Source organism: Entelurus aequoreus, linkage group LG03 (assembly GCF_033978785.1).
Source record: "Entelurus aequoreus isolate RoL-2023_Sb linkage group LG03, RoL_Eaeq_v1.1, whole genome shotgun sequence".
NCBI classification, from domain to species: Eukaryota; Metazoa; Chordata; class Actinopteri; order Syngnathiformes; family Syngnathidae; genus Entelurus; species Entelurus aequoreus.
Window position 1 is genome coordinate 23,299,962 of NC_084733.1, and position 27,287 is coordinate 23,327,248.

General features: G+C 40.4%; 2 protein-coding genes across 8 annotated transcripts in view; one reads left to right on the plus strand and one right to left on the minus strand.

Annotated features, from left to right (window-relative positions):
• Window positions 1-25,216, minus strand: kdm1a (lysine (K)-specific demethylase 1a). 6 transcript variants are annotated; one of them, XM_062041483.1, is made up of 22 exons: window positions 25,114-25,176; window positions 24,524-24,560; window positions 22,905-23,195; window positions 22,526-22,691; window positions 22,103-22,236; window positions 21,917-21,995; window positions 21,684-21,776; window positions 18,728-18,834; window positions 18,519-18,600; window positions 18,272-18,366; window positions 16,986-17,003; window positions 15,909-16,051; window positions 15,686-15,776; window positions 15,070-15,204; window positions 9,624-9,697; window positions 5,935-6,046; window positions 5,717-5,849; window positions 5,446-5,633; window positions 931-1,045; window positions 735-862; window positions 495-641; window positions 1-421 (listed from the first exon to the last, which is right to left on the minus strand). In XM_062041483.1, exons 2-22 carry the CDS (start codon window positions 24,551-24,553, stop codon window positions 203-205), a joined length of 2,580 nt encoding a protein of 859 aa, XP_061897467.1. In that variant the 5' UTR covers window positions 24,554-24,560; window positions 25,114-25,176; the 3' UTR covers window positions 1-202. The 6 variants fall into 6 exon arrangements, with proteins under 6 accessions (XP_061897467.1, XP_061897466.1, XP_061897465.1 ...); XM_062041482.1 differs by having other exon boundaries at window positions 22,526-22,694; XM_062041481.1 differs by having other exon boundaries at window positions 24,509-24,560; window positions 25,114-25,162.
• Window positions 25,215-27,287, plus strand: part of tmem30b (transmembrane protein 30B) — a 15,438-nt gene continuing 13,365 nt past the window's right edge. Inside the window, exon 1 of one of the 2 annotated variants that reach the window (XM_062041488.1) lies at window positions 25,215-25,346. The gene's annotated coding sequence lies outside the window, so the exon portion shown is untranslated. Of the gene's footprint in view, window positions 25,419-27,287 lie in introns of both variants that reach the window. The other variant, XM_062041487.1, reaches the window with a different exon arrangement.

Genomic DNA, 27,287 nt, shown 5'->3' on the forward strand with positions numbered 1-27,287 from the left:
CTTTTAATAAGAAAACACAGAAAAGCGTCTGACGACGAACATGAATGAAATCTTTTCAATAAATCTTTTTAATACAAACTATGCTACACGTTGCAAATCAAACTCAGGATGTCGAATTCATTCTTTCAAGTCTCCGTCATGCGCTGCGCTTTTATTTTGGAATGTGTAGGGTAGAGAACATCGGGCTTGACGGTCTAAATGTTCAGACGACGGCGGCGGCGGCGGCGGGCTGAGCTTGAGGCGGGTTGCTGGCGGCAGTGGCGGTTGTGGGTGTGGCCTGTCTGGGTAGCGTGTACATGGCGCCCAGGAACTGGTCGGCGATGCGTCCGGCCTCGCGCAGCCCGCTGAGGAGGGCTCCGTGAACCGTGGCGGGGTAGTTTCTGATGGTGTGCTCGCCGGCAAAGAACAGCCGCGGAACGGGCTGTAAAATAAGACGGCGTGTGAGAGGGAGTGATTTTAACAAAAGGTGCGCTTGATGGCGGTCGTGTGCTCACTTGAGAAGCTCCTGGGATGGCGGGCCCGGGCGTGATGGGCTGAGCCATGAGGTCGTAGTCGTTACCCGAAGACCCCGCCGCCACGTACGAATAGGAGCCACGCGCCCAAGGGTCCGCACGCCAACGTGTCACCACCGTTTCCTTTGGCTGCCATGGCGACAAACAACACATCCCAGTGAGGCGTGTGTGTGTGTGTGTGTGTGTGTGTGTGTGAGACCCATCGGGCTGAAAAAGTCATACCTGAGGCACGGCGCTGCCGCCGAATATCCCTTTCAGAATGGCGAGGCAGCGTCCCACGATGACGTCATCGCTGATGTTCTCCATGATGCCGGCCGCCTCGCCCGCCATCAGAGCCAGCAGGATGGGAGCTGAGTGACGACCAAACATGAAGGACTTTTTTTTTTTCCCACGCCTCGACTTGGTGAGGAAGGCTTACCTTTGTAAAGGTTCCAGAACAAGAAGAGCTCGCCGCGACTCGCCGTGGTGGAACCCACGTGACCGAACAAGTTGACGCTGGGATCCCAGAACACGCGGTCAAAACATAACACCACCTGCGAAACACACCAACAGGAGAGCGTGGACTTATGGGAATTATCTTTCAAAAGGACGGATGGAAGGAGTTCATACGCTCAGTGGCCTAGTGGTTAGGTAGGTTGTGAGTTCAAACCCCGGCCGAGTCATACCAAAGACTATAAAAATGGGACCCATTACCTCCCTGCTTGGCACTCAGCATCAAGGGTTGGAATTGGGGGTTAAATCTCCAAAAATTATTCCCGGGCGGGGCTGCTGCTCACTGCTCCCCTCACCTCCCAGGGGGTGATCAATGGTGATGGGTCAAATGCAGAGAATACTTTTGCCACACCTAGTGTGTGTGTGTGACAATCATTGGTACTTTTTATATGGGGTGACATGCTGTTGCTAGGCAGACTTCATGCAGGCACTTGTTGACTAAAGGAATTACAAGCAGTGTGCTTGGGAGGATGGAGGGAGTTCATACAGGAATGAAAAAGAGTTCATACAGGAATGGAAAAGAGAGTTCATACAGGAATGGAAAAGAGTTCATACAGGAATGAATGAGCGTTCATACAGGAACGGAAAAAAGAGTTCATACAGGAACGGAAAAGAGAGTTCATACAGGAAAGGAAAAGAGAGTTCATACAGGAACGGAAAAGAGAGTTCATACAGGAACTCACAAAGCCAACAGGTTTACATGCTGTTAAGCAGTTTGTATGCGAGGGCTTGTTTACACAGGAATTATAAGGAGTCTCCTTCCAAAGGAATTGAGGGAGTTCACACAGCAATTTTAGGGAGTTCACACATGTACTGAAGTGCCCTCATATAGGAACCGGAGGGAGGTCCCATAAGAATCGAAGGGAGTTCATACAAGAACCGAAAATGATTCATGAAAGAACCAAAAGGAGTTCATACAAGACCCAAAAGGAGTTCATACAAATACAGAAGAGATTTGCTGACAGCGAAACACGATTATGTCGACGCCATTGTCAACATAAACGGGACTGACTTAAGCGGGTTCAACGGCACTTGCTTTTAGCGAGCAATCCCAATGACCTCATGATGGAGGGAGTTCATACAGCAAGTCAGGGGAAACTTTTAGAGACTTAAGACTTCCTTTTATTGTCATTCGAATTTGAACTTTACAGTACAGATCAGAACTACATTTTGTTGCATTAGCTCATTGTAGTGCAGGATAAAAGAGCAATGAGGTGCAGATATAAATAAATAGATTACTGTACAGATAAATATATTACACTTTTGCATATGCATCCACATTTATGGATGTATGTTATATTGTCTTTATATTCCAGCCAGTTAATCCCTTTTTGGGGGGGGAATTGAGGGAATTATTATGATGCGTTCAAGAGTCTTACGGCCTGAGGGAAGAAGCTGTTACAGAAACTGAAGGTTCTGCTACGGAGGCTGCGGAACCTCTTTCTAGAGACCAGCAGTGAAAACAGCTGGACTTTTGAGGGTTTTATGCATTTTTCATTAAAAAATAAAAGAGTGATGCCAGCAGACAGTAAGTTTCTTTTGTAAATAATCAACGGTGTTCCGGAAGAAGAAAAGTCAGTAAAGTAGTGATGACAGAATGAAGAGTTGTCTTTACTGCACGGCAAAAGAAAGGAACTTTTCTTAGCCAAGTATCTCAAAATAAAGAGCAGGAATGAGGATTAATGTTAGCATTTATCTATTTGTGTGTTTATTTTATGCATCAAAAACATGTACAATAAATTCATCTTGGATGTGTGTGCATTAATAATAATTAAAATTCTTTCGTCAACTTTTAATCAGAAGGGTTCAACCCCTTTCCTGTGCTAGTTTGAAGCCGAAACGACAAACGCGCTCAGAGGAGATAATGTTTGAAAATAGGTGACCGGTTTTTACAAAACTTTTGTTTTGAAGGGGGAATTGCAAACTTCCTGTTGATTTTTGCTGAAGGATGTCCGTGTATGAAATCTAGGTCTAAGTCAGACCTACATATAGGTTTTTGTTTCATGTCTCTACGACATTCCTACCGGAAGTTACAAGCAGTTTTGTCTGAGTTTTCTTCCTAGGAGCAGTTGTGTCTGTGTTTTCTTCCTAGGGGGCGCTAGAGCGCAATTTTGAGTTTTGGGGTTGGGTTTTTTTTTTACATCGCAATTTTTGCCAGTCTTGATGTGTGTGTCCAGTTTGGTGAGTCTTAAAGCATGTTAAGGGGGTCAAATTAAAGCTCAGAGGCAAAAACGACTGTTTTTACGAAACTTTTGTTTTGAAGGGGCAATTGCCAACTTCCTGTTGATTTTTGCTGAAGGATGTTAGTGTATGAAATCTAGGTCTAAGTGAGACCTACATAGAGGTTTTTGTTTCATGTCTCTACGACATTCGTACTGGGAGTTAGAGGCAGTTTTGTCTGTGTTTTCTTCCTAGGGGGCGCTAGAGCGCAGTTTTGGGGTTTTTTTTTTAATTAAATCGCTTTGTTCGCCAGTACTGATGTGTGTGTCAAATTTGGTGAGTTTTGAAGCATGTTAAGGGGGTCAAATTACAGCGCAAAGCTGCGGAATAAGAAGAAGAAGAAGAAAGAAAGAAAGAATAAAACCTTACAATTTCAATAGGGTCCTCTGTCCCAAAGGGACATTGCTGTCCCTAATAATAATAATGGATTAGATTAGAGATGTTCGATAATGGCTTTTTTGCCGATATTCCGATATTGTCCAACTCTTAATTACCGATTCCGATATATACAGTTGTGGAATAACACTATTATACCTAATTTTGTTGTGATGCCCCACTGGATGCATTAAACAATGTAACTTTACCATGAATTGATTAACGTGGACCCCAACTTAAACAAGTTGAAAAACTTGTTCGGGTGTTACCATTTAGTGGTCGATTGTACGGAATATGTACTGTACTGTGCAATCTACTGATACAAGTTTCAATCAATCAATCAAAAACAAGGTTTTCCCAAAATAAGAGAACAACTTCAACTCCAGTTATGGAAAAAAGTGCCAACATGGCACTGCCATATTTTTTTATTATTGAAGTCACAAAGTGCATAATTTTTTTTAACATGCCTCAAAACAGCAGCTTGGAATTTGGGACAAGCTCTCCCTGAGATAATCCTGATACCCACTACAACTATGGGAAATACTATACTTTGACTTTCACAAACTGCATTATTTTTTAAACATGCCTCAAAACAACAGCTACAAAAACAATGAAGGCACACAGCTTCAGTCCAGAGTATACTAGAGCATACTTGCTAACCTTGAGACCTCTGAATTCGGGAGATGGGGGGCTTGGGGGTAGCGGGGGGTATATATTGTAGCATCCCGGAAGAGTTAGTGCTGCAAGGGGTTCTGGGTATTTGTTCTGTTGTGTTTATGTTGTGTTACGGTGCGCATGTTCTCCTGAAATGTGTTTGTCATTCTTGTTTGGTGTGGGTTCACAGTGTGGCGCATATTTGTAACGGTGTTAAAGTTGTTTGTACGGTCACCCTCAGTGTGACCTGTATGGCTGTTGACCAAGTATGCCTTGCATTCACTTGTGTGTGTTAAAGCCGCGTATATTATGTGACTAGGCCGGCACGCTGTTTGTATGGAGGAAAAGCGGACGTGACGACAGGTTGTAGAGGACGCTAAAGGCAGTGCCTTTAAGGCACGCCCCCAATAATGTTGTCCGGGTGGAAATCGGGAGAATGGTTGCCCCGTGAGATTTTCGGGAGGGGCACTGAAATTCGGGAGTCTCCCGGGAAAATCGGGAGGTTGAAACCGATACCGATAATTTCCGATATTACATTTTAAAGCATTTATCGGCCAATATTATCGGACATCTCTAGATTAGATTTATATAGCGCTTTTCTAGACACTCAAAGCGCTTCACAGAGAAATGAGAACCCATCATTCAGTCACACCTGGTGGTGGTAAGCTACTTTCATAGCCACAGCTGCCCTGGAGTAGACTGACGGAAGCAAGGCTGCCAGTTTGCGCCTACGGCCCCTCCGACCACCACCTATCACTCATCATTCATTCACCAGTGGGCAAGGGTGAAGTGTCCTGCTCAAGGACACAACGGCAGCGATTAGGATGTCAAGAGGCGGGGAGCGAACCTGCAACCCTCAAGTTTCTGGCACGGCCGCTCTACCCACCACACCATGCCGCTCTCATTAATGTGTGTTTGAGTCCTAAATCAGCTGATGCTCTTCAGTCTTGCTGCAGTGATTAAAGCGCCCTCTGTTGGACACAGAGCGCATTGCAGCAGGTTGCGTAATAATGCGGTGTGCTGCGGCAGAAGCGGGACATCAACTCGTCAGCAACTCGGGGGTGACGCAGAAGGAGCTGAGCCCCTCCACGCCTCCACCAGTACACCAGGGTAAAGACACGGTAGGTAATAATGGTGTGTCCTTGTTGACACTGGCACAAACAGAGAAGAAGCGTGCATGCGCCCCTACTACCTTGTTGAGGTTTCCAAAGCCCATCCTCTGTATGGCGGCAGTCTTCCATTCGGGCAGGGGCGGCACAAACTGCACGGCGGGCGGCTGCTGCTTGAGCACGCCGAGCGGCAGCGTGCACAGCACCGCGTCACACTTGTAGATGAAGGTCTGGGTGGCGGAGCGAGTGTTGACGGCGATCACCTCGCAGCCTGCAGGGAGATCAAACTACTGTAAAAAAAAAAAAAAAAAAAGAAAAAAAAAAAGGCGTGCGAGAAAAGAATCAACCACTTACCAGAAGCAGTGTAGCGAACCTGTCGCACCGCTGTGTTGAGTTTGATGTCCAGGCCCTCTGCTAGCGCCACGGGCACACACGAGTACCCATTCCTCACGGTCAGGTGACTGCCGGTGAACTCGAAGTCGTCATCCTGCGGGGAGGCGGGGGGATGGAGTTGCACCACGCGGTGAGGCCAGCCGCCATGTTTGTTCACGGTCGGCAAGGATGAAACATACCTGATCCCAGTGTTTGAGTGAAAGGGTGGAGAGGGGCGTCGCGTTGGCAAACTCCAGGTTGGCAAAGTGCCAGTCGAGAATCTGGCGGTCTCTGGACGACAGGTAGACGTCACTGTGGGCGGACAGGGAGAAGTGGAGGGATTAGTACGACACTTTTACAACTACAATCATCCTAAACTCCAATTCAAGTATGTACTTTGACGCTGCGTTGCACAAACAAGGCCTCCACTCAAACAGATGCCATGCCTCAAAGCAATCACCAGACCTTTAAACATGATGATTCCAGCAGGTATCTGCAAAGCTATTTTAATGCAACTTAAATGGGAACTACACTTTTTTGGGGGAATTTTGCCTATCGTTCACAATCATTATGAAAGACGGATGTATTTTTTTTAATGCGTTCTAAATAGAGATGTCCGATAATGGCTTTTTTGCCGATATCTGATATACGGATATAGTCCAACTCTTAATTACCGATTCCGATATCAACCGATACCGATATATACAGTGGTGGAATGAACACATTATGCCTAATTTTGTTGTGATGCCCCGCTGGATGCATTAAACAATGTAACAAGGTTTTCCAAAATAAATCAACTCAAGTTATGGAAAAAAAATGCCAACATGGCACTGCCATATTTATTATTGAAGTCACAAAGTGCATTATTTTTTTTAACATGGCTCAAAACAGCAGCTTGGAATTTGGGACATGCTCTCCCTGAGAGAGCATGAGGAGGTTGAGGTGGGCGGAGGGTTAGCGGGGGGTGTATATTGTAGCGTCCCGGAAGAGTTAGTGCTGCAAGGGGTTCTGGGTTTTTGTTCTGTTGTGTTTATGTTGTGTTACGGTGCGGATGTTCTCCCGAAATGTGTTTGTCATTCTTGTTTGGTGTGGGTTCACAGTGTGGCGCATATTTGTAACAGTGTTAAAGTTGTTTATACAGCCACCCTCAGTGTGACCTGTATGGCTGTTGACCAAGTATGCGTGGCATTCACTTGTGTGTGTGAAAAGCCGTAGATATTATGTGACTGGGCCGCCACGCAAAGGCAGTGCCTTTAAGGTTTATTGCCCCTACGTCCGTGTACACAGCGGCGTTTTAAAAAGTCATAAATTTTACTTTTTGAAACCGATACCGATAATTTCCGATATCACATTTTAAAGCATTTATCGACCGATAATATCGGCAGTCCAATATTATCGGATATCTCTAATTCTAAATATTAAATAAACGTAAATAAAAGTCAATTTACAGCGCAGCCAATGGGAGGTCCTCTATTCCGCCTATAAAACCCAATAAATAACCATTCAAAAAGTGCCAACAATACTCTAATTACATGTCGTGACTTGAATGTTAACCAAGTATTAGTGATATTGTTATTATAAGCGCTAAAACAAAAAGTATTTATAGCGGCGCCGTGATCACAAGCTTGCGTGCCTATGTCGAGTGGTCTGCTGCTACCTCGCTCCCTGGATCATAAATCATGCGTCTCACCTGGACAAAAGAAGTCTGACTAGATAATATGACACGTTGGTACACTTTGACAGCCATTTAGGACCCGGAAATGGCCAGAACGACACAAAAAGACGCTTCATTCCCCACCCAGTGTCTTTGCGAGAATTATGGTAATTTTTCTAAACAGGAATATATGAACATGCTAGCAGTCGGTATCCTAAAGACAGCAGACATTGTACAAGTAAGTGATGTTTTATTATGTTTGTAGGCTATTAAAGTCTGCATGAGCAGAAATCAGCGTGAAGTAAAAAAAAAGCAAATGTGATGCGTTTTTTAAATGATTGCGCCACATATGCTTAATATGATCAAAATGCGTAAATATGCAATGTTATTATTAATGTACCTGTTACTACATTACATATATACTTGCATCATGTATATAAAACTTTAATGGAGGTGTTTGGATGTTTTTTAGGGCTTTATAGGCAGAATAGCGCGGCTCCCATTGGCTCCATTGTAAGCAGACTTTTGATTGAATTTATTTAATATTTAGAATGCATTAAAAAACAAATACATCCATTCTCATGATTGCGAACAAGAGGCCAAATTTTTTTAAAAAAAGTCCCCTTTAAAACAATTTTAATGCCCATGTCCTTTTGCAGATTGTTATATAAATTCAAAAGCATACCATTGTCTTCATAGACAAAATTGAAGTCAAACAACATACTAATATGATCCAGTTTAAGAAACAGTTCAAACTCAAGTGTTCACAAAGTACAAGGAAGAAGAATTCTAATAAACATCTTAACCTTATTGAAAAAATAATTCTCATTATGTGAATCATAATTTACTTAGCTATATTTATGACAGCCCTATTTATTATTGATGTATTTAATATTTATTTACTTGTTTATCTATTCATTCACTGTTGTGTTGCAGACTGAGCACAAACAAATATGTTACAAAGTGCTACGGAGACAAAAATGTGTAGGATTAAATAAGCTCTGTTTTTTCCTACTCCATTTGGACATGCTGTAATGATAAACTGAAATACAGTATGTGATGTACCATATTGTAATTGAATGCATGTTCAAAATAAACAAACCATAGCATTAACCATACTACGTTACCTTATGTTTACATATTAAGCCTAAACTTGCGTGCGTGTATGCTAGCAGCCCCGCCTTCACCCACAGAAACAAAGACAGTGCAGCCTTTTTGAAGCGATATGAAAAGAACGCCAACATGCACGGACGTGGCAACTTCATTTATCCTTCCATGTATTACTTCCGCCAGGAAATTATGTACCGTATTTTTCGGACTATAAGTCGCTCCGGAGTATAAATCGCTCCGGAGTATAAGTCGCACCGGAGTATAAGTCGCACCGGCCGAAAATGCATAATAAAGAAGGAAAAAATCATATATAAGTCGCACTGGAGTATAAGTCGCATTTTTTGAGGAAATGTATTTGATAAAACCCAACACCAAGAATAGACATTTGAAAGGCAAATTAAAATGAATAAAGAATAGTAAACAACAGGCTGAATAAGTGTACGTTACATGACGCATAAATAACCAACTGAGAAAGTGCCTGGTATGTTAACGTAACATATTATGGTAAGAGTCATTCAAATAACTATAACATATAGAACATGCTATACGTTTACCAAACAATCTGTCACTCCTAATCGCTAAATCCAATGAAATCTTATACGTCTAGTCTCTTACATGAATGAGCTAAATAATATTATTTGATATTTTACGGTAATGTGTTAATAATTTCACACATAAGTCGCTCCTGAGTATAAATTGCACCCCTGGCCAAACTATGAAAAAAACAGCGACTTATAGTCCGAAAAATACGGTACTTGCTGGGGTTTGTTTGTCTTGTCCATTAGCAACATGGCTCAAAAAGCTAAGGGTGAATTTTGATCACACTTTCAAAAAATGTCAGAGGTGGGATAACAAACAAGCATTCTATTGAGAGATAAGGCCTGGCAGAGCTGTGTAATCTCTAAGAGCTTTTCTTGTTTTACTTTTTCTGTTTTCATGGTCACTTCCAGAGCATCCATAAAAAATCAAAAAAATGCGTCATGCAAATAAAACGATGACGTTGAGATAAAGTGCACTCCCTTCACCGAGTTAATATTGGAGGAAATGCTGCATGTTGGGAATGTGAATGCTTGTCCCTGCTTCTTGCTTGTAAGTAGTGAAGAGAACATTGTGGGTCTAGGATACCTGGGTGGGTTGGCCTCCAGCTCCTGGAGCTTCTCCTCCAGCTTCCCCTGCAGCTCCTGCAACTCATCATATTCCTGCAAAGGGAAGGGCAAAGCAACACAGGATGTATCATACAGTATAAGTTCCCACACAGTCTGATTATAACTAAGACAGTCCTTCATTGCAGCCAACTGGAGCGACTAAGAATAGCATAATATATGACTGTAATACCGTGACCATCTATGCACACATAATTACACACACAACAGAAGCCGCAGAGTTTGGCTAACAAGCTAAAGTGTTCATAAGGTATTGAAGAGTGCCGGTCCAAATTATGCGCGCACACGTCCGACAGAAAATGCGCGTGGGTCCTTGAAGTGGTTTGAGGCACAGCAGACAACTCCTTTGCAGACATCAGCTGTGTTTAAAAAAGCTAAACCCTCCGTTCTAAAATATACGCTCAAGAGGTGATTTATCTGCGCCCCGAAATAAAAACGCCAGCACTCGTGGCTAATAATACACCCTGCCAAGGCATTAAACCACTTAAACATAGCCTGTCTACTTTAGCTTCGATAGCGCCACATTAAAAGAGTTCCAACATCCCTGCTACCAATTATAAACTTGAAGTGATGCGGGTCACCTCCTGACCTCGGCGTACAGCTACCAATCAGAGCGGAAACTATAAATGTGCTACAATCATAGGCGCTATGCAATGTCAAGTCACAAGCACACTTGGAACTAGTTAGCTTCTGAACGTGACGACTGGAGCTTTGAGTGGAATATTCTAATTGAAACTCCAGTCGAGACGTGTGACGAAGGAATCTGATGCATTCCGTCTACAGTAGGGAAGGGATTTATATAGCTCCATTCCTGGGTGCATCTCACGTGGGGGATAATTGTTTTGCAATGTAGTCTGCTAAAAAAAGGTCGGAAAGTGCCACTCTACATAGCAACTGACGCTGTGGTCAAAGTTAGCATTGTCACACAACACATTTTTAAGATATTCAATGTTTTACTGCCGTCTGGCCACTTAAGATGCCTCAAATTCGTCACGGTTCATGCGTCAGGTAAATTACAGTGAATGGGACCATTTGAAGCCCCTTCCAGGGTTTCCCACACATTCATTTATTTGTGGCGGCCCGCCACGAAAGAATTACGTCCGCCACAAATAAATTAAAAAAAATTAAAAAATTAAAAAAATAAATAAATAAATTTTAAAAAAAATATATATATATATATATATATATATATATATATATATATATATATATATATATATATATATATATATATATATATTTATTTTTTGTCCTCTCCAGCTTCTCAGGCAAATCATATAGTTGATGTAGATGCCCATATCGGCTGTTCAGATTTACTTTACAAAAGAGAAGTGTAGGATACTTCTCTTGTTGCCTTATTTGTATTTGACTTTATTAAACTGTGGCAGGACACCTCTGCCTCTGTTTCACTTTATGTTGCTGGTAAATAATATGGTTGTAGTAGTAGGCTAAAGTTAAATTATTTAGTATGCACTAATTAAAGGGGCAGAGCATTGAGACATTTTAGCTTTTACATTTTATAAGATATATTTTTTGTAAGAACCACAATTAATAAATATACTTCAGTGAATAACTTATTGTTCAAATCTGTATATAAATATGTACATAAAGTGTTGTAATTATATAGTAAAATGGATGGATGGATGGATGGATGGATGGACGTTTAAAACAAAACTGTTATTATTAATTAGTAAGTATACATTTTTTGAGCCTTTTTAGAGAAAATCAAATCATTGTAGTAAATTATGCAAATTACTCGATGATGTCATGGTGACCACGCCCATAGCCACGCCCCCACCGCCACAGGTATCTTGGCAGTTTATGGGAAACACTGCCTTCCTTCTGTATATCGTGTAGTGGCTGTGTTTTAATTCACACTCTTCCAGATGTACACTTCTCATGCATAAATATGTTCGCAATAGAAGTACAACAACATTCAAGTTTGCACTCAAATGGTAAATGTGCAGCCTCAATCGTCGCCATCTTGGCTGCAATGTAGAAAGGGAGGACTAACATACAGTAAGTTTAGGTGAAATAAAAACAACAAATTTGGCCTAGGATAGAGATTTTATTTCTATCGCTATATTGCATGTTGGTAACACATTCTAGCCGTGTCCCGCACAATTGAGAGCAACAGGCTGCAATAGGCTACGACAAACTTGTCACCAATGCAAGGTGGCTTCCTGACAGAAGTAGTTAATATATGTCTAAACCAGGGGTCGGCAACCTTTACCACTCAAAGAGACATTTTGGAAAGTTTCACAAATTAAAGAAAACAATGGGAGCCACAAAAAAATTTAGAAAATTTAAAATGAAAAACACCGCATACAAAGCTTAAATTGCTTTGCGCTATGTTAACCAGGGGTCTCTGACACACGCACCGGCACGCATCTTAATAAGGAAATTTAATGTTAGTGCAGCCCGCTACTGTTAATTGAATGGCGCTTGATAGCGTCTTTCTTGCCAACCCTCTCAATTTCCCGTGAGACTCCCAAATTTCAGGACGTGCTGGCACTGCTTTTAGCGCCCTCTACAGCCTGCCCACTACCTGCTTGGCCACATGTTGAATGCAGCTTTTGCTTGCTCACGTTAGTGCCAGCAAGGCATACTTGTTCAACAGCCACACAGCTTACACTGACGGTAGTTGTACAAAAACCACTTTAACACTGTTACGTTACAAATATGCGCCACACTTTGAACCCACACCAAAAAAGAATGACAAACACATTTCTGGAGAACATCTGCACTGTAACACAACATAAACACAACACAACAAATACCCAGAATCCCATGCAGCCCTAACTCTTCCGCTCAACCGACGCACGGAGAGGGGGGGGGGGGGGGTTGATGTGTGGGGGGGTTTGGTGGTAGCGGGGGTGTATAATGTAGACCGGAAGAGTTAGGGCTGCATGGGATTCTGGGTATTTGTTGTGTTGTGTTACGGTGCGGATGTTCTCCAGAAATGTTTTTGTCATTCTTTTTTGGTGTGGGTTCACAGTGTGGCGCATATTTGTAACGTAACAGTGTTAAAGTTGTTTTATACGGCCAACGTCAGTGTAAGCTGTGTGGCTGTTGAGAAAGTATGCCTTGCTGTCGCCTACGTGTGCAAGTAAAAGCAACATATAACATGTGGCCGGGCTGGCACGCTGTTTGTAAATGCTATAGAGGACAATTAATGCATTGCCATTAGGGCACGCCCTTGATTAAGTAATTAGAGTGAAAATAGGATAATATTTGCCCTGGGAGATTTCTAGGAGAGGCAGTCTCCTGGGAAAATCGGGGGGGGGGTCGTTAAGTATACTGGGAAAACCGGGAGGGTCGGCAAGTATGCAGCTGAGCCGCATCAGAGTGGTCAAAGAGCCGCATGCGGCTCCGGAGCCGCGGGTTGCCGACCCCTGGTCTAAACAGTGCAGAGACGCTCACAAGTTACGAATCTTCGCCTCTATGGTGGCAAACAAACTATGTTTATTACAGGTATTACCACTGGAGGACTGAAGGATGAGAAATAGGTACACATGCGACAAGAAACCCTGCTAACCGTTAAGATACCTGGAATATAAAGTAGCAAAACAGAAAAAAAAGTGCTTAGTACACTTGAACACAAGTCTAATTGGAAGTGTGTTACAGCGGAGAGTAACAAACTATGAACAGGAAATTTACAAGCAGATTAGTAAGGATCTGGACAGACATTAATACAATACCCACACTGAACATACGTGTCTGAAAACCAGAAATTACACAATTTGTTACTGCATAGGTGGTAGCAGCCAAAGGAGGAGAAACTGTAAACTGTTTTAAAATAGTACTTTCGGGTGTCCCTATCAGATATTTATATCAGTCCCATATCAGCAAAAAGAGAGTAGCGAATTATATCGGCTAGAATCTAAAATCTCTGATACTAGCAGTACTTGTACAAAGCTGAACAGCCAGTTAACATCTAAATGTCCTCCCATAAGCACACAAGGTTGGTGTTTTCAAGTATCATTTACAAAAGTTTAACATGGTAGGCTATAGGGAACTAAAAGCTAGCAGCGAGACAACAGCTAAGCACACTATAGCACACAAATTAGACATGCGTAGTAGTAAGTGTCCTTAAGTAAACAATATTGCAGCCTAAAACACAACATTTGTCAATATATACACGTATCAAAAAATTATAGTATTGCTTATAAAAAGTCATCAAGGCAGTGTATTAGAAAGTATCCAGTAACAACTGTGTCCACATCATTCAACTTACTGCATCAGAAGCTTAACTTAATGAATTGTGGCCAAAAACAAATTACCACTCCACTTTAAGACAATATAAGCTCATTCCAGACTGTTATTAATAATAAATAGATTAGTGTTTTTCATACGTACTGTTGTCTGTTGGACTAATTTCCCTTAATCAAGACTTTTTTTACCATTTACACTACAAAATAAATGTATTTATGATTCGTGCTAATATCGTATCAAATTGATATCGGTCAAAGAATAACTTTTTATATATATTTTGATTGTTTGAAATGTACATCGCAATATTGATTTTAGCCCATGTAGCCCACCTCTAAAGGAGTTGTTTCATTTCACAATTAAAAAGGAGAGAAGAGGAAGCGGATAAATATTGGGATTGTCATTTCTGTTAATGAAGTCATATCGTGATGTTCTTTCAACATTTTAAAAATTTCCTTGTGGTCTACATAAAATGTAATGGTGGTTCTTTGGTCAAGATTTAGCTAAGATTATGTTTTATCTTCAAACTGCTTTCTGACTGTCTCTACAGGATGCGCCGTTTTGTGAGCGGTCTTATTTACGTGGCTCCACTTCGACTGCGTCTTCTTCCCGTCATCTTTGTTATAGTTTTTAGCGCTTCCATAGAGAGTCTGAAAGGGATACGTTCTAACAACACACTACTTTGTATAAGAAACGGCAACAGCGGAGGGTGCATGTGCGTGTACAAGCCAGTCTGCCCCAAAGCAAGTGGATAGAGAGAAATAAGGAACTTATTGACTACAGCGTCGGACTACAATGGCGATTTCGTACAAAGCTCTTCGGGTATGTGCTGACGTCACATGTTGGAAAAACGTCACAAATTGGGCAAATTCCAAACAAGCCATTTGGAAAAAGTATGAAGGAAGGAATGATTGTTTTATAAATACCTTCAACATGCACCCATGGTTTGATTTCAAATTTTCGGGGCTTTTGCAGTTCCCAAATACACAAAAACAGAAAAGTTGATTTTGCATATTAGGTCCCCTTTAAGTGCGTAAATTTAATGACACAATCGATTTGGGACACTGTCACCTTCAAAGCATTGGCGCCCCCTGGACTTATGTGTACAAAGTATACACATATTGAAGTATAAGTAGAGAAGTGTGCGAAATGAGTCACTTTTTAGTGTTGTGTTGTTTGAGTGTGTGTGAGCTCACTTTGCAGAGGGCAGTCAGGTCTCTGTGCTTGCTCTTCACCAGGAACTCGGCCGTGATGTCTCTTGGTGGTTTGACCTCGCTGGCCTCTTTGTACTGCTGATGGAGCTCCTTCACGCGCTCCTTCGTGGACACCATCTGAGTGCAGAAAGACCAGGTGGTATCATGAAGCTTAAAGAAGCCATGTCTGTTTTTATACATAGGCCTCACTAAGTTTATAGAAAAATATGATTGCTGTGTATGATTATGTATTATGGGCATTAGTGGGATGAATTGAGGTTTTTAGAACAGTTCATTTGAAGTTAAAACTACATTAAAAACTTTCAGGGACGGTGTGGCTCGGTTGATAGAGCGGCCGTGCCAGCAATTTGAGGGTTCCTGGTTCGATCCCCAGCTTACGCCTTCCTAGTCACGTCCTTGAGCAAAACATTTCCCCCTTGCTCCTGAAGGGTCGTGGTTAGGGCCTTGCGTGGCAGCTCCCGTCATCAGTGTGTGAATGTGTGTGTGTGTGGGTGAATGTGGAAATAGCTCTTTAAGTACCTTGAAGGTAGAAAAGAGCTATACAAGTATAACCCATTTACAAGTTGTCCAACAGTGGACTTTTCGATTGCTCGTTTACCTTGTTGAGTAGATCTCTGAGCTCTTCTTGGGTCTTCACAATCTTATTCCAGTGTTCTATTTGCTCATCCTTTACATGCTTCTCCTGCAGCCTGCACAGCAATACATGCGGTGTGAGCAAGCGTGCTTCAGTGTCCAGCAGTGGACAATGAGAACGTTTTATGACTTACGAAGACGACTGATACTTCTGCAACTAACTGTATGTGAAGAATATCCGCACTTACTGTATGACCACCTCCAGGGCTTGTCCCAGCGAGACAGGCTTGTTGTTGAGGAAGTTGAAATCGAGCTGGTGGCTCAGGAAGGAGGTGGCCTCCAGTAACCTGTTGAACTCCTGCTCCACCATCTCGTCTTTTTCTTTTGGCACCTAAACACGCACATGCATAGAGTCATTCCACAGAAGAGTTTCAAAGGGACACATATTCCTTATGAATATATCACAACAAAATGATGCAACTAGGGATGTAACGATATAAAAATGTTTATTATTGTAACCAAAATTATTACGGTTATCATTATTATCACAGTATTGTTGAATGAGCACAAAAGTTACTCATACACACTTATAACCAACTTGTAATACAATAAATAAATAGCCACACAATATACTTTCTTGTCAGAATAAATATGTTACATTATAAAATTGTTCAGGCTACTAGAGAGCCATATTATTTTCATTTGCGTGTTTGAATATGTTTATATTCTTCTGTTTTAACTTGTAAATGCTTCAGTACTTTTTTAATGACAAAGAAAAAAGACATCCAGTTTATGTGATGTCATGCAAATGTAGTTCTTCTTGTCATATTCAAGTATAGATCGATGTCTGCCCTAAGAGAGCACAGTCTGTAGGTTTAATGTGCACAATCGAAAATCTTAGTTGCTCAGACAGTAAAGTTTTCATGCAAGTTTAGATTGGGGAATGTAGTTTTTAACGGGGGGAAAAGGGTTAATGTGTCCTGCATTTATTTATGTTAGAATTTAAGCTAGTGTGCACTAAATTGCTTCTGCAGTAAATGAGCAGTGTCACCGGTCTGTGAGTTTATCAAAGTGTTTGGGAGTTTTACCACGATTTATCATTATACCATTTATTTTTACATCCCCAGACGTAACAATGGGTTCATTAACGTGGGGTGGAGCCACACTAGTTAAATAATGGTAGTGAGCATGTGCAGACTGACAGGTTTGTTAAGAATACAAGACTCTGCACTTAAAAGTTACAAAAGAAAACACTGGGAAACTAAACAATACACAATTTATACACAAGAACTAATAAAATAAAAAATAAAAAAAACAATACATACACTTGTGCACCGTTCACCCTTTAGTTGTTCACCAAAAGATTGGAAATGGTTGGAGAAAGGGAGGGTGGAGGGAAGGGGAGGAGAGAGAACAAATTGATTAAACAAAGAAAAAGTCAAACTTGTACATGTCATTTTGTCTCTGGAGAGAGGAGGAATCAAGGTTCAGATGATGCCTGAGGACCCCTCCAACCTGAAAATCTAACTACTGTTAATAACCTTAGGCTCTGTCCGTTTTGTTGAGGAGGGGAAATAAAGCCAGCCGATATGAGTAATTATGACGTAATTCGATAAATCTTATAACATTAAAAAAATTGCTACGATAACCAATTTAAAAATACCGGTAATGGTCCAATTAAGCTTGATTACCCGTACTGTGTTGTAAGGTGGGTTAGGGTGAGCAACTCAAGCGCCCTTTTTGTCCTACGTGTCGTGCTGTCAAACTTCCACTGAACTTATTGTAAAAAACATTGCGTTGATCGTGTGGGATTCTTCACTGTTGAAGAGGAAGACTTCTCAAGTGCTATATTTGCACCAAATGTTTTGCAAACATGCAGAAACAGTGTGCTTCAACACATCAAACCTTATTAGCCAACTGCAAACGCCAGCATCACTACTACTATGGTGTTTTGCTTAAGAAAATGCTCCAAAGCCATCCGCAAAGAAAGGCTCCCCTCCGGCCACATTTGGCCCGTGGGCCGTGGTTTGGACACCCCTGCTCTAAACACTAGTACAGTCTCTAATTGAAAAAGTCACTATAAGGATTGGAGAAGTCTCTAGAACCAGTACATTGTACAATAAACAGCAAATATTGAAAAATCAAGCAATGCAATATTAGCAACAACATATGTTAATACTAATTAATAATAACAGATTTGTTTTTAAATGTCTGTACACTTTTTTAGCCTTTTGAACAAACTATATGCATCATTGCAGATTATGCAAATTAGATGATGATGTCATATTGACCACGCTCCCGTCACCACAGATATGTTGGCAATCTGGGGGAAACACTGCGGAGTGAAATATTGAAATCATGTATTTCTTAATTCCGTTAAAATTTTCATGATAAAAAAAAAAACATTTAGTACCTCATAAAAATCATAAAAACTGAAAAAAAGTGGTTATGGTCCGCAATTGAACCAGCAAATGAACTGCAAAATCTTCCTGAGCCGTTAATCTGAATTGAACTCCTGAAATCAATCAAACTTTTACACTTAATTCTTATTTACTGAGATGCACCTCTATAATATGGCCTAGAGTTGAGTGAGCATGTGGTGAAAACTCACAGCCTGGCCATTGGCTTCATACAGCGGACACTTCTGCTTGATTTTGGCCAGCTCCATGTTAACCTGCTTGCTGACCACCGCCATGGGGTTCCCTCCTGAACAAGCAGACAATCCAGACATGAGATGCAGTATTTATAGACAATGGTACCCTCTGCAGGCTGATCCAAAAACTACAGCAAAATATCTTTACAAAAGCCCCAGGAGGCACAGATTAGGGCTACAATGTAGGATCTTCATAAATTATTACCTAGGCCAGTCACCACCATGGCGCCTAAATCAGCAACATAGTTGCCCTTCCTAAATGTGGCCACTCTGCCTCCAACACGGTCCTAAGAAGAAGAAAAAACACCATGACTTAAAATGTCAAACTTCTGAACCAACGGATAATTGTTACACCGTAGTAATGCAGCAAAAACTATTATTCATGCTATGAATTACACCTGGACACATACATACCCTTGCTTCTAATACTGTAACATCCATCCCAAAACTCTGCAGCTGGCGGGCTGCGGCCAGACCCGATACCCCTCCTCCGATCACTATGACCTTTCCAGTCTTCTTAGCTGTAACAAGACAAGAATGTAAATAACGGCTAATAATGTTTATTAACTTCACTGTAGAGGTTCTCGGTTATTGTACAAACGTATTACCATAATTTATATTTTATTTTTCAACACTTGAACACATCATTAGAGAAAACTTTTATTTGTACATATGCATTGTTCACGAATACATCTTATAATATTGCATTGAAAAATTATTTTGAACAAAGAAATACGCTGCAATATATGCAAATTACCTTGGTTTTATTTGAAGTCTCATCTGTGTTTTGAAGCAAAGTTTGGCAGCAAACATACCAGTCGTAGTTATCGTGACCAAAATGATTATGGTTATCATTATTATCGCGATATTGTTGAACGTGCTCAAAAGGTGATTATACACACACTGAAATATTTTGACCGGGTTCAATTTTAAAGAATAACTCAAATAAATAGACACACTGTTATAAGACCCACTATTTTGCATGTTTTGTGTTTCTTATGCTTCACTGATGGTGTTTTAGTCGTTGTGTTTTATTTGTTTTAATGGCTAAGCTTTTATTGTTTTAAATATTGGTTTGTGCTGTAGCACTTTAAGATGTATTTAAATGAAAAGTGCGTAGCAAAACAAATCTATTATTATTAACTACTATTTATGGTGAGTGTTTTGTTGTCCTACTCTGTTCAGCAGTCCTTGAATGCACCGTAAAAACAGCACCATAAAAACACCTGTCTCATAATCCTCGATCACTCACGCTTAAAGAGCATAGCTTGTAGGTTCAATATGCACATCTACATTTCTTAGTTGCTCGGACAGCAATGTGTTTATATGAATTTTGATTGGGGTATGTCATTTCTTAATGGGGAAAGACCCTTGTTTTCATGTTAGCATTTAAGGTAGCGAGCTGGCGCCAGTCAGTCTGTGAATTTATCAATTACGGTTTGTTGATAATTTTAATCTAAAACAGTACTACTAACCATCAGAAGTTATACCGCAGTTAATATTATTGTTTTACTTTGTACTGACGTACACATTAACCTGATCACTGCCCGTATAACCCACACGCCTTTTAAGTAACATCCGTGGTTAAGGTAAAGGAGCATGTAAGGTCAAAATCAATTGCATGATTAATCTGTGTTCGTACATGATAAATGTGATCATTTTTTGTGATTAATCGCATGTGTTAACTTTGACAGCCCTAGTTTTTATACATTTTATTCTCCTGTTGAACCGATCTGCTGCTAGTTGCTGTGGTAGAGCCCCAATCAGTACTGCCATGCTTATATTTTGAGGCTTACTTTGCACTGAGCAGGAAGCCACTGTGTACACCTTGCAATGCTGTATAACTTGACAGTAGGTATGTCGACGTTGTCGTTTAATGCTGCTTATAGATAATTAGGAAGTAGCTAACACAAAAACAGTCTGATTTATTATACCAATGACTCCGTTGAGTCTCAAATTTCATGTTAACTAAAGTGGTCGACATTAGGTTAAGCAGGCAATCTTAAACGAGTTTGACTGCAGTGGGGAAATAGACTTCAGGGTTTCCCCTACATGTAAATGATCGAGGCGTCACAACTTAAAAATAAGTTGTTATAACATAAAAACAAAGTATTGCATGAATAGATATATACAGTATAAAGTCTATTATTGACATACTATTGGCCATAAAAAAGTTTGAAAAAAACATTTAAAATATCACAAAAATGTTCCTCTATGCTTTATTTGGGGGGGAATGTGCATCGGAATCATCTGTCAGCAGCCCTACAGTTGGCCGTGCACCTGAACGGAGTTGGCACCCGGCAAAAGTAAGGAGAGAAAGTTGAAGAGAAAGTTAGCTAATGCATTTTTTTGTTGAAGCCTGTGCAAACAACCCTAATTTTGACATTACTACCAACAATAACATCTAACTTTAACCGTGTGTGGGCGGGGGGGGGTTTCTCCAGGTACACCACCTTCCAAAAATTTGCATAATAGATTCATTGTAGACTGTAAATTGTCCATAGGACAGGTATGAATGTGAGTGTGAATGATTGATTGTCTATATGTACCATGTGATTGGCCCTGCTAATTTTTTTTAGCCTGTCAATGAGCCGGTCCATTGTACGTTAGCCAACCTTCATCTTAAATCATTGTTTTGCTTTTTATAAGTTTATTCACAACTATATTATTAATTTAACGTGATTCCTACATGTATGTGCACTTCATGTGTATATATAATGTACTTTCCTTAATGTGCCATGTGTATATATAATGTACTTTCCTTAATGTGCTTAGTTTTACAGTGACTTTGTTGTGGAGAATATGAATAAACCTCCTCCAGTTATTTTTCTTTCATCGCTAACTGAAAAGACTGTTTACATATTTGGCAAACTCAATTTCAACATTCAGGGAGGGCAGAATATAATGTAGCCGGTGTTACCTTTTGCAATGTGCAGCAACAATTTAAAAATAGAGCAAAACAATATAAGAAAAATATGTTAAAACTACAATAAACTAATAATGTTTTAAATATACGTAAAACATTTGTCGAACTTTTCTAGAACAGGTGTCCCTAAACTACAGCCCACTGTTTACCTTTTTAAAGAAAATATATGAGGTGGTGGGTGAGGTGTTCCCTGCCTTCTGCCCGAGAGCAGCTGGGATAGGCTACAGCACCCCCCGCAACTTCGGGAGGGACAAGCGGTAGAAAATGGATGGATGGATATGCATCATCACCAATGTCATATTGACCACGCCCCACCGCCACAATCTGGGGTAACCCTGCACGTTGTCTTTTAAATCATAGCATAAACACATACTGCTCTATGGTAATAGTTCCGTTGCAGTAAGATATTACTAAAGTGTATTTTTTATTCATGAATTAACTCACTTGGTAAAGGCTTAACCCTCTTGTAAATGCCAAAATTGATGAGCCCGTGCCTTTCCAGGTAGCTGTGTATCCTATGGACCAGCACAGCATCACCTAAAAGTGAACAAAATATAAAATTACAAAAGCACAACAACAAAAAAACAAACATACAAAAAAATAATTATAAATTAGTGTGTGTGTATATATATATATATATATACACACACACTAATGTCTTATATACACTGTCTTACTGTTGTAGGGAGCTTCAAGCTGCTGTGCGGTGGCCTCAAAGGTCAGCTGGATCTTGGGGTTGTCCAGCCACAGTTGAAGCTAGAAGGTGTTAAAAAAACATGGGCTTAAAATGCTGTGTTTCAATTAGTTTATGAAGAATCGTGTAACTTTTGAAGGTGAGGTCATGCAAGTACAGGCGCACTTACTGTGCGGTTGCGGATGTAGAGGAACACCTTCTGTGTCTGTTGGGGCCCGCTGATGATGTCAGGGAAGCAGGCAGCCTCCTGGGATGTCATGCGGTCGTGAGGTAGGCGGCTCTGAAAAGCGGCTCCTTCTACTCCTAATTATGGACATAGTGTTAATGGCGGTCTCAAACATAACTACAGTGAACTATTTTAAGTTGAAAGCCCCTCTGGTTTTACGATTGAATTGCAAGGGCTAATTCTGCACATTTGTCTTTTTGGGACTGGACGACTCCAGTCTATGTTTGTATATTTCACTTATTTTAATTGAAAATGCTCATATACCGACAGTTTGACCCTGGAACAATTTCTAGTGATTTCCATTATTTCCTGTGGCAACAATTGTTGAAAGATTATCCACTTTTTATTAATGGAACACGGACACACCCGATGGTTCCTCTGGTTCACTGTCATTCTCTTCCTCTGGGGGAGGAGCTGGCGGCGGAATGACCTGCTTCCGCTCTTTCTCCGCTTTGGCGTTCCGCTCTTCCTCTGAGTAATATTCGTCCTCAGACAGATTGGCCAGGCTCTCGTCCATCTCGCGGTACTCCACCTGCAACAGTAGGCACAATAAAAGCATCATTAAAACCCTCGTTTCTATTTGAGATTTCTTGGATTACTCACACGTTTCTATCTTCTCAGGCTTGATTGGTCAATGATGTTGGTTGCAAGTATAATTCATTTCAATGATACCCCTCTACTATTGTACTAGCAATGTGCTTCCTGCTTATAAAGCAGGAAGGTACTTTAATTTTGAAATGTTTACTTTTTGCCGCTTCCGCCGACTTGTCCTGCGGACTTCGGCCGAGTCCGGATCCAGAACACCGGGGCCTCCTCCTTGGTGAGATATAGGGGCTCCCCCTGACTCGCCAATCGGAGAAGATCTTTCCTTTTTCTTTACATCCATAGCGGCAGAGACTGAAGCACCCATTTGGACATCAGAACCAGGAGCCCTGTCGCCTCCAGCTCCACCAGCAGAGGATGAAGAGGACGAGGAGGAGGACCCTGCATCTGATTTTTTACTCGACAACATGATGGAGGATGTTGGAGGCCTCTCCTGTGTGGGAGTGGAGGGACACAATAAGAAAGGCTCAAATTGCAATCTCACAATCCATACGTGTACAGCTCCACTAATGGACATTGGAGTGTTACTTTCATGTACAGCTCCACTAATGGACATTGGAGTGTTACTTTCAAAGGCAAAACTAAAGTATTGCTAGAAACATAATTTTATATGGGACTTTATTGTATTATATGTATAGTACATGTTCCAAAAAGAAAAAAGCATAAAACACCACCAGAATTAGAGATATTACAAGTCAAAGTGATGAAGCTTAGAGTTACGCTCATGACTTGGGGTAACTAAACATTACCCTATAAGATGAAGGCAATTGCATTTTATTGATATTTGAAATGTATTCAATGTTTATAAATGAATATTTAAATATACTAAATGTAAAAAAGGGAATAAATATTCAAAATAAGATCATTAAATGAAATCTAGTTTGGATACGCCATCACGAGCGCAACACAAGGTCGTAAAAGTTTAAACTACAATTCTAAATAAGATGTCAAAAGCAAACTGAAATCAAATACACACAGCTAAAAGATTGATCAATACCTATTTAAATTTAGTAATACATAAATATGATGATTTATCAAAATATAAAAGATAATATACCTGAACAGAACGCTCATGATGGTTACACCAAAAAGAAACGCTACGAATCACGTTTTTCCAAGTTTTTGGGGCATTTTTATGCTATTTCCAAGCATCTCCTTTTTATTATCGTTGGGATGGTCAAACTATCCATCCCATCAATTTTCTACCGCTTATTCCCTTTGGGGTCGCAGGGGCGCTGGAGCCTATCTCAGCTACAATCGGGCGGAAGGCAGAGTACACCCTGGACAAGTCGCCACCTCATCGCAGATGGTCAAACTAATGCATATTATATATGCATGCCCTAGTAAACAAACAAAAAAGTCATATTTATTTTGATTGTTACATTTTGAAGTACATTTGTGCAGGTGGGTGCGAATGTACCCATTACCAGAGCTGTACACATACTGTAAAAGATGAATGTGATGACGTGTGGCTCTGTAAGCTGTGGAAGTAAAAAAATAACCACTGCACGCTTGATGGTGTGGGTTATAAAAATGGATGCAAACGTGTGTAATAACAAAGAGCAGAAACTTTTAGAACTCATGTCTGATGATCACGTTTCATGTTAATCACTGTGTTACAGCATGCTAATAACCAAAAACCACCACCCAAAGGATTGGCTAGATGGAATAAATACAGCAGTTGTCTGTGCAAGAATGATATGATTAAATTTGTTTTGTGAAATGGAGGCTCTATGGCACAATAACCTTGTCTTGTTTTACCCATTTCTCCGTGCACCTGGTAATATCCATTCAAACGCTAGGAGATGAAGACAGAACCAGAATAACAATGTTATGGACAAAAGTGGCCGTGTTCACATTACAACGTTAAAATGCAACAAAAAAAAGGAACGGATTTGATGTTGTATTTATATAAGCTATATGTCAACGACCATTTTTGCTGCATAGAACCCCGTTACCGTCCATCTGGACAATGCTAGCTGGACATCATTGCAATGCTAGCAGCACAATTAATTACTTTAGACGTCAAATTTGCTCTAGCAATCTTATAATAGCACCTAGACATAAAAACATACGATTTATGAGTAGCAACAACCGGAATTTAAACCATTCACTTTGTGACCTAAAAATGTAGAAAATGTCCCAATTCCCTTGACTATAGCGAGCTACATTAGCTGCTAACAATGAGCCCAAGCTAGCGTTCGCCCAGTGGCAGGTGCTACATGGGTAAAAAAACAAAACACTCTGTACCAATAATGTAGCGATATACGTCGAGACAAACTATTCTAAATCCCAGATTATAATTTGCAGGAATAAAAGTATACGTGAATTATTATAAATATGGACATTACCTCGCAATCCTCCGCAGATGTCAACACAAAAGACCACACAGTTGTCGACTCCTTTAAGAGAACTCAACACGGATTGGAGGAGCACGATAGCATTCCAACAAGAAGAACTAACATGATTGGCTTAAAAAGCTGTCAGTCAAAATAAAAACCGGAAAATTTAGATTTCCACTTACACTGATCTGGGGTCTGTTCGTATGTGTAGGCGCGGCTTGAGAAAAGCAGGAAGAAGACAGGTAAAGGTGATCTGTCCCGCACACCTATGCGCTTTGTTGACTTCGTTGTACCCCCATTTGAGCCGACGTACTGTAAGTAACCGTAAAAACAAATCTTAGAATATTACTATTTGCTACTAATTTCTTTTGACTATTTCATTATGTGTGTGGGGTCATTCGCATCGGGTCCTAGCTATTTCTTGGTTTGTGTGTGCTACAGGAAGTAGGCTTTTGCTGAGTTCCTTTAGTTTAGGAGTAAAGAAAACCTTAATACACAAGATTGGAATATGTTTTCATGATTTTTTCCCACACATACAAGTAGGCTATGTTGCAATTGATAAATATATCATCGCGTGAGGTGTAGGGCTGCAACAACTCATCGATTAAATTGATTAAAATCGATTATAAAAATAGTTGCCGATTAATTTAGTCAGTGATTCGTTGGATATATGCTATGCGCGTGCGCAGAGGCATTTTTTTTATTTTAAAAAAAAATAAATTTTTATAATTTTTTTGTTTTTTTTAATAAACCTTTATTTATAAACTGCAACATGTACAAACAGCTGAGAAACAATAATCAAAATAAGTATGGTGCCAGTATGCTGTTTTTTTCCAATAAAATACTGAAAAGGATAGAAATGTAGTTTGTCTCTTTTATCCGATTATTAATCGATTAATCGAAGTAATAATAGACAGAATAATCGATTATCAAATTAATCGTTAGTTGCAGCCCTAGTGTGGTGTAATTGACTTCATGTTCTGGCTGTTGCTTGGTTCGTATGTGTTACTGGAAGTAATCTTTTTTTTAGGTTTCCTCTGTTTGTCCCTCACTTATCGCGGTTAACATTGCCGCGATACAAGAATTTCCATGGATTAGGGATTATTAGCTATGAATCAAATATTTTGTAATAGCCAGAGCATGAACAAACTTAACGGCCATCTAAATAAGTTGTTCTACATTATGACAGCCTTCTAGATATTAAATAACACCCTTTAACTTTACGCTCTTTTGATTGGCATATATGAATGTTTTGATTGATTGATTGAAACTTTTATTAGTAGATTGCACAGTGCAGTACATATTCCGTACAATTGACCACTAAATGGTAACAACCGAATAAGTTTTTCAACTTGTTTAAGTAGGGGTCCACTTAAATTGATTGATGATACATATATATACTATCATCATAATACAGTCATCACACAAGATAAACATCAGAGTATATACATTTAATTATTTACATGATTTACAATCCGGGGTGTGGAGGGGCGGGGGTTAGGTTTGGTTAATATCAACACTTCAGTCATCAACAATTGCATCATCAGAGAAATGGACATTGGAACAGTGTAGGACTGACTTGGTAGGATATGTACAGCAAGTATGGAACATAGAGATAGGGATCAGAGAGAATAAGAATAAGTATCTACATTTGATTATTTACAATCCGGGGAGGTAGGATGTGAAAGGAAGTTTGTTAGTTTACGGTTGAAGTTCCCTGGAGGTGTTCTTTTAGTACGGTTTTGAAGGAGGATAGAGATGCCCTTTCTTTTACACCTGTTTGGAGTGCATTCCATATTGATGTGGCATAGAAGGAGAATGAGTTAAGACCTTTGTTAGATCGGAATCTGGGTTTAACGTGGTTAGTGGAGCTCCCCCTGGCATTGTGGTTATGGCGATCATTAAGGATGTAGTTTGACATGTACTTCGGTATTAGGGAGGTGTAGCGGATTTTATAGACTAGGCTCAGTGCAAGTTGTTTTACTCTGTCCTCCACCCTGAGCCAGCCCACTTTGGAGAAGTGGGTAGGAGTGAGGTGTGATCTGGGGTGGAGGTCTAGAAGTAACCTGACTAGCTTGTTCTGGGATGTTTGGAGTCTAGATTTGAGGGTTTTGGAGGTGCTAGGGTACCAGGAGGTGCAAGCGTAATCGAAAAAGGGTTGAATGAGAGTTCCCGCTAGAATC

What these genes read in the sequence shown, in the direction of transcription:
- kdm1a (XM_062041480.1), bottom strand. Translation starts at nt 24,553, where the DNA reads ATGGATATTACCAGGTGCACGGAGAAATGGGTAAAACAAGACAAG. An exon ending in GCTTGAAGCTCCCTACAACA is followed by an intron (nt 21,777 to 21,916) that starts GTAAGACAGTGT and finishes GTTCACTTTTAG; the next exon opens with GTGATGCTGTGCTGGTCCAT. An exon ending in GCTTTGGAAACCTCAACAAG is followed by an intron (nt 1,046 to 5,445) that starts GTAGTAGGGGCG and finishes TGTGTTTCGCAG; the next exon opens with GTGGTGTTATGTTTTGACCG.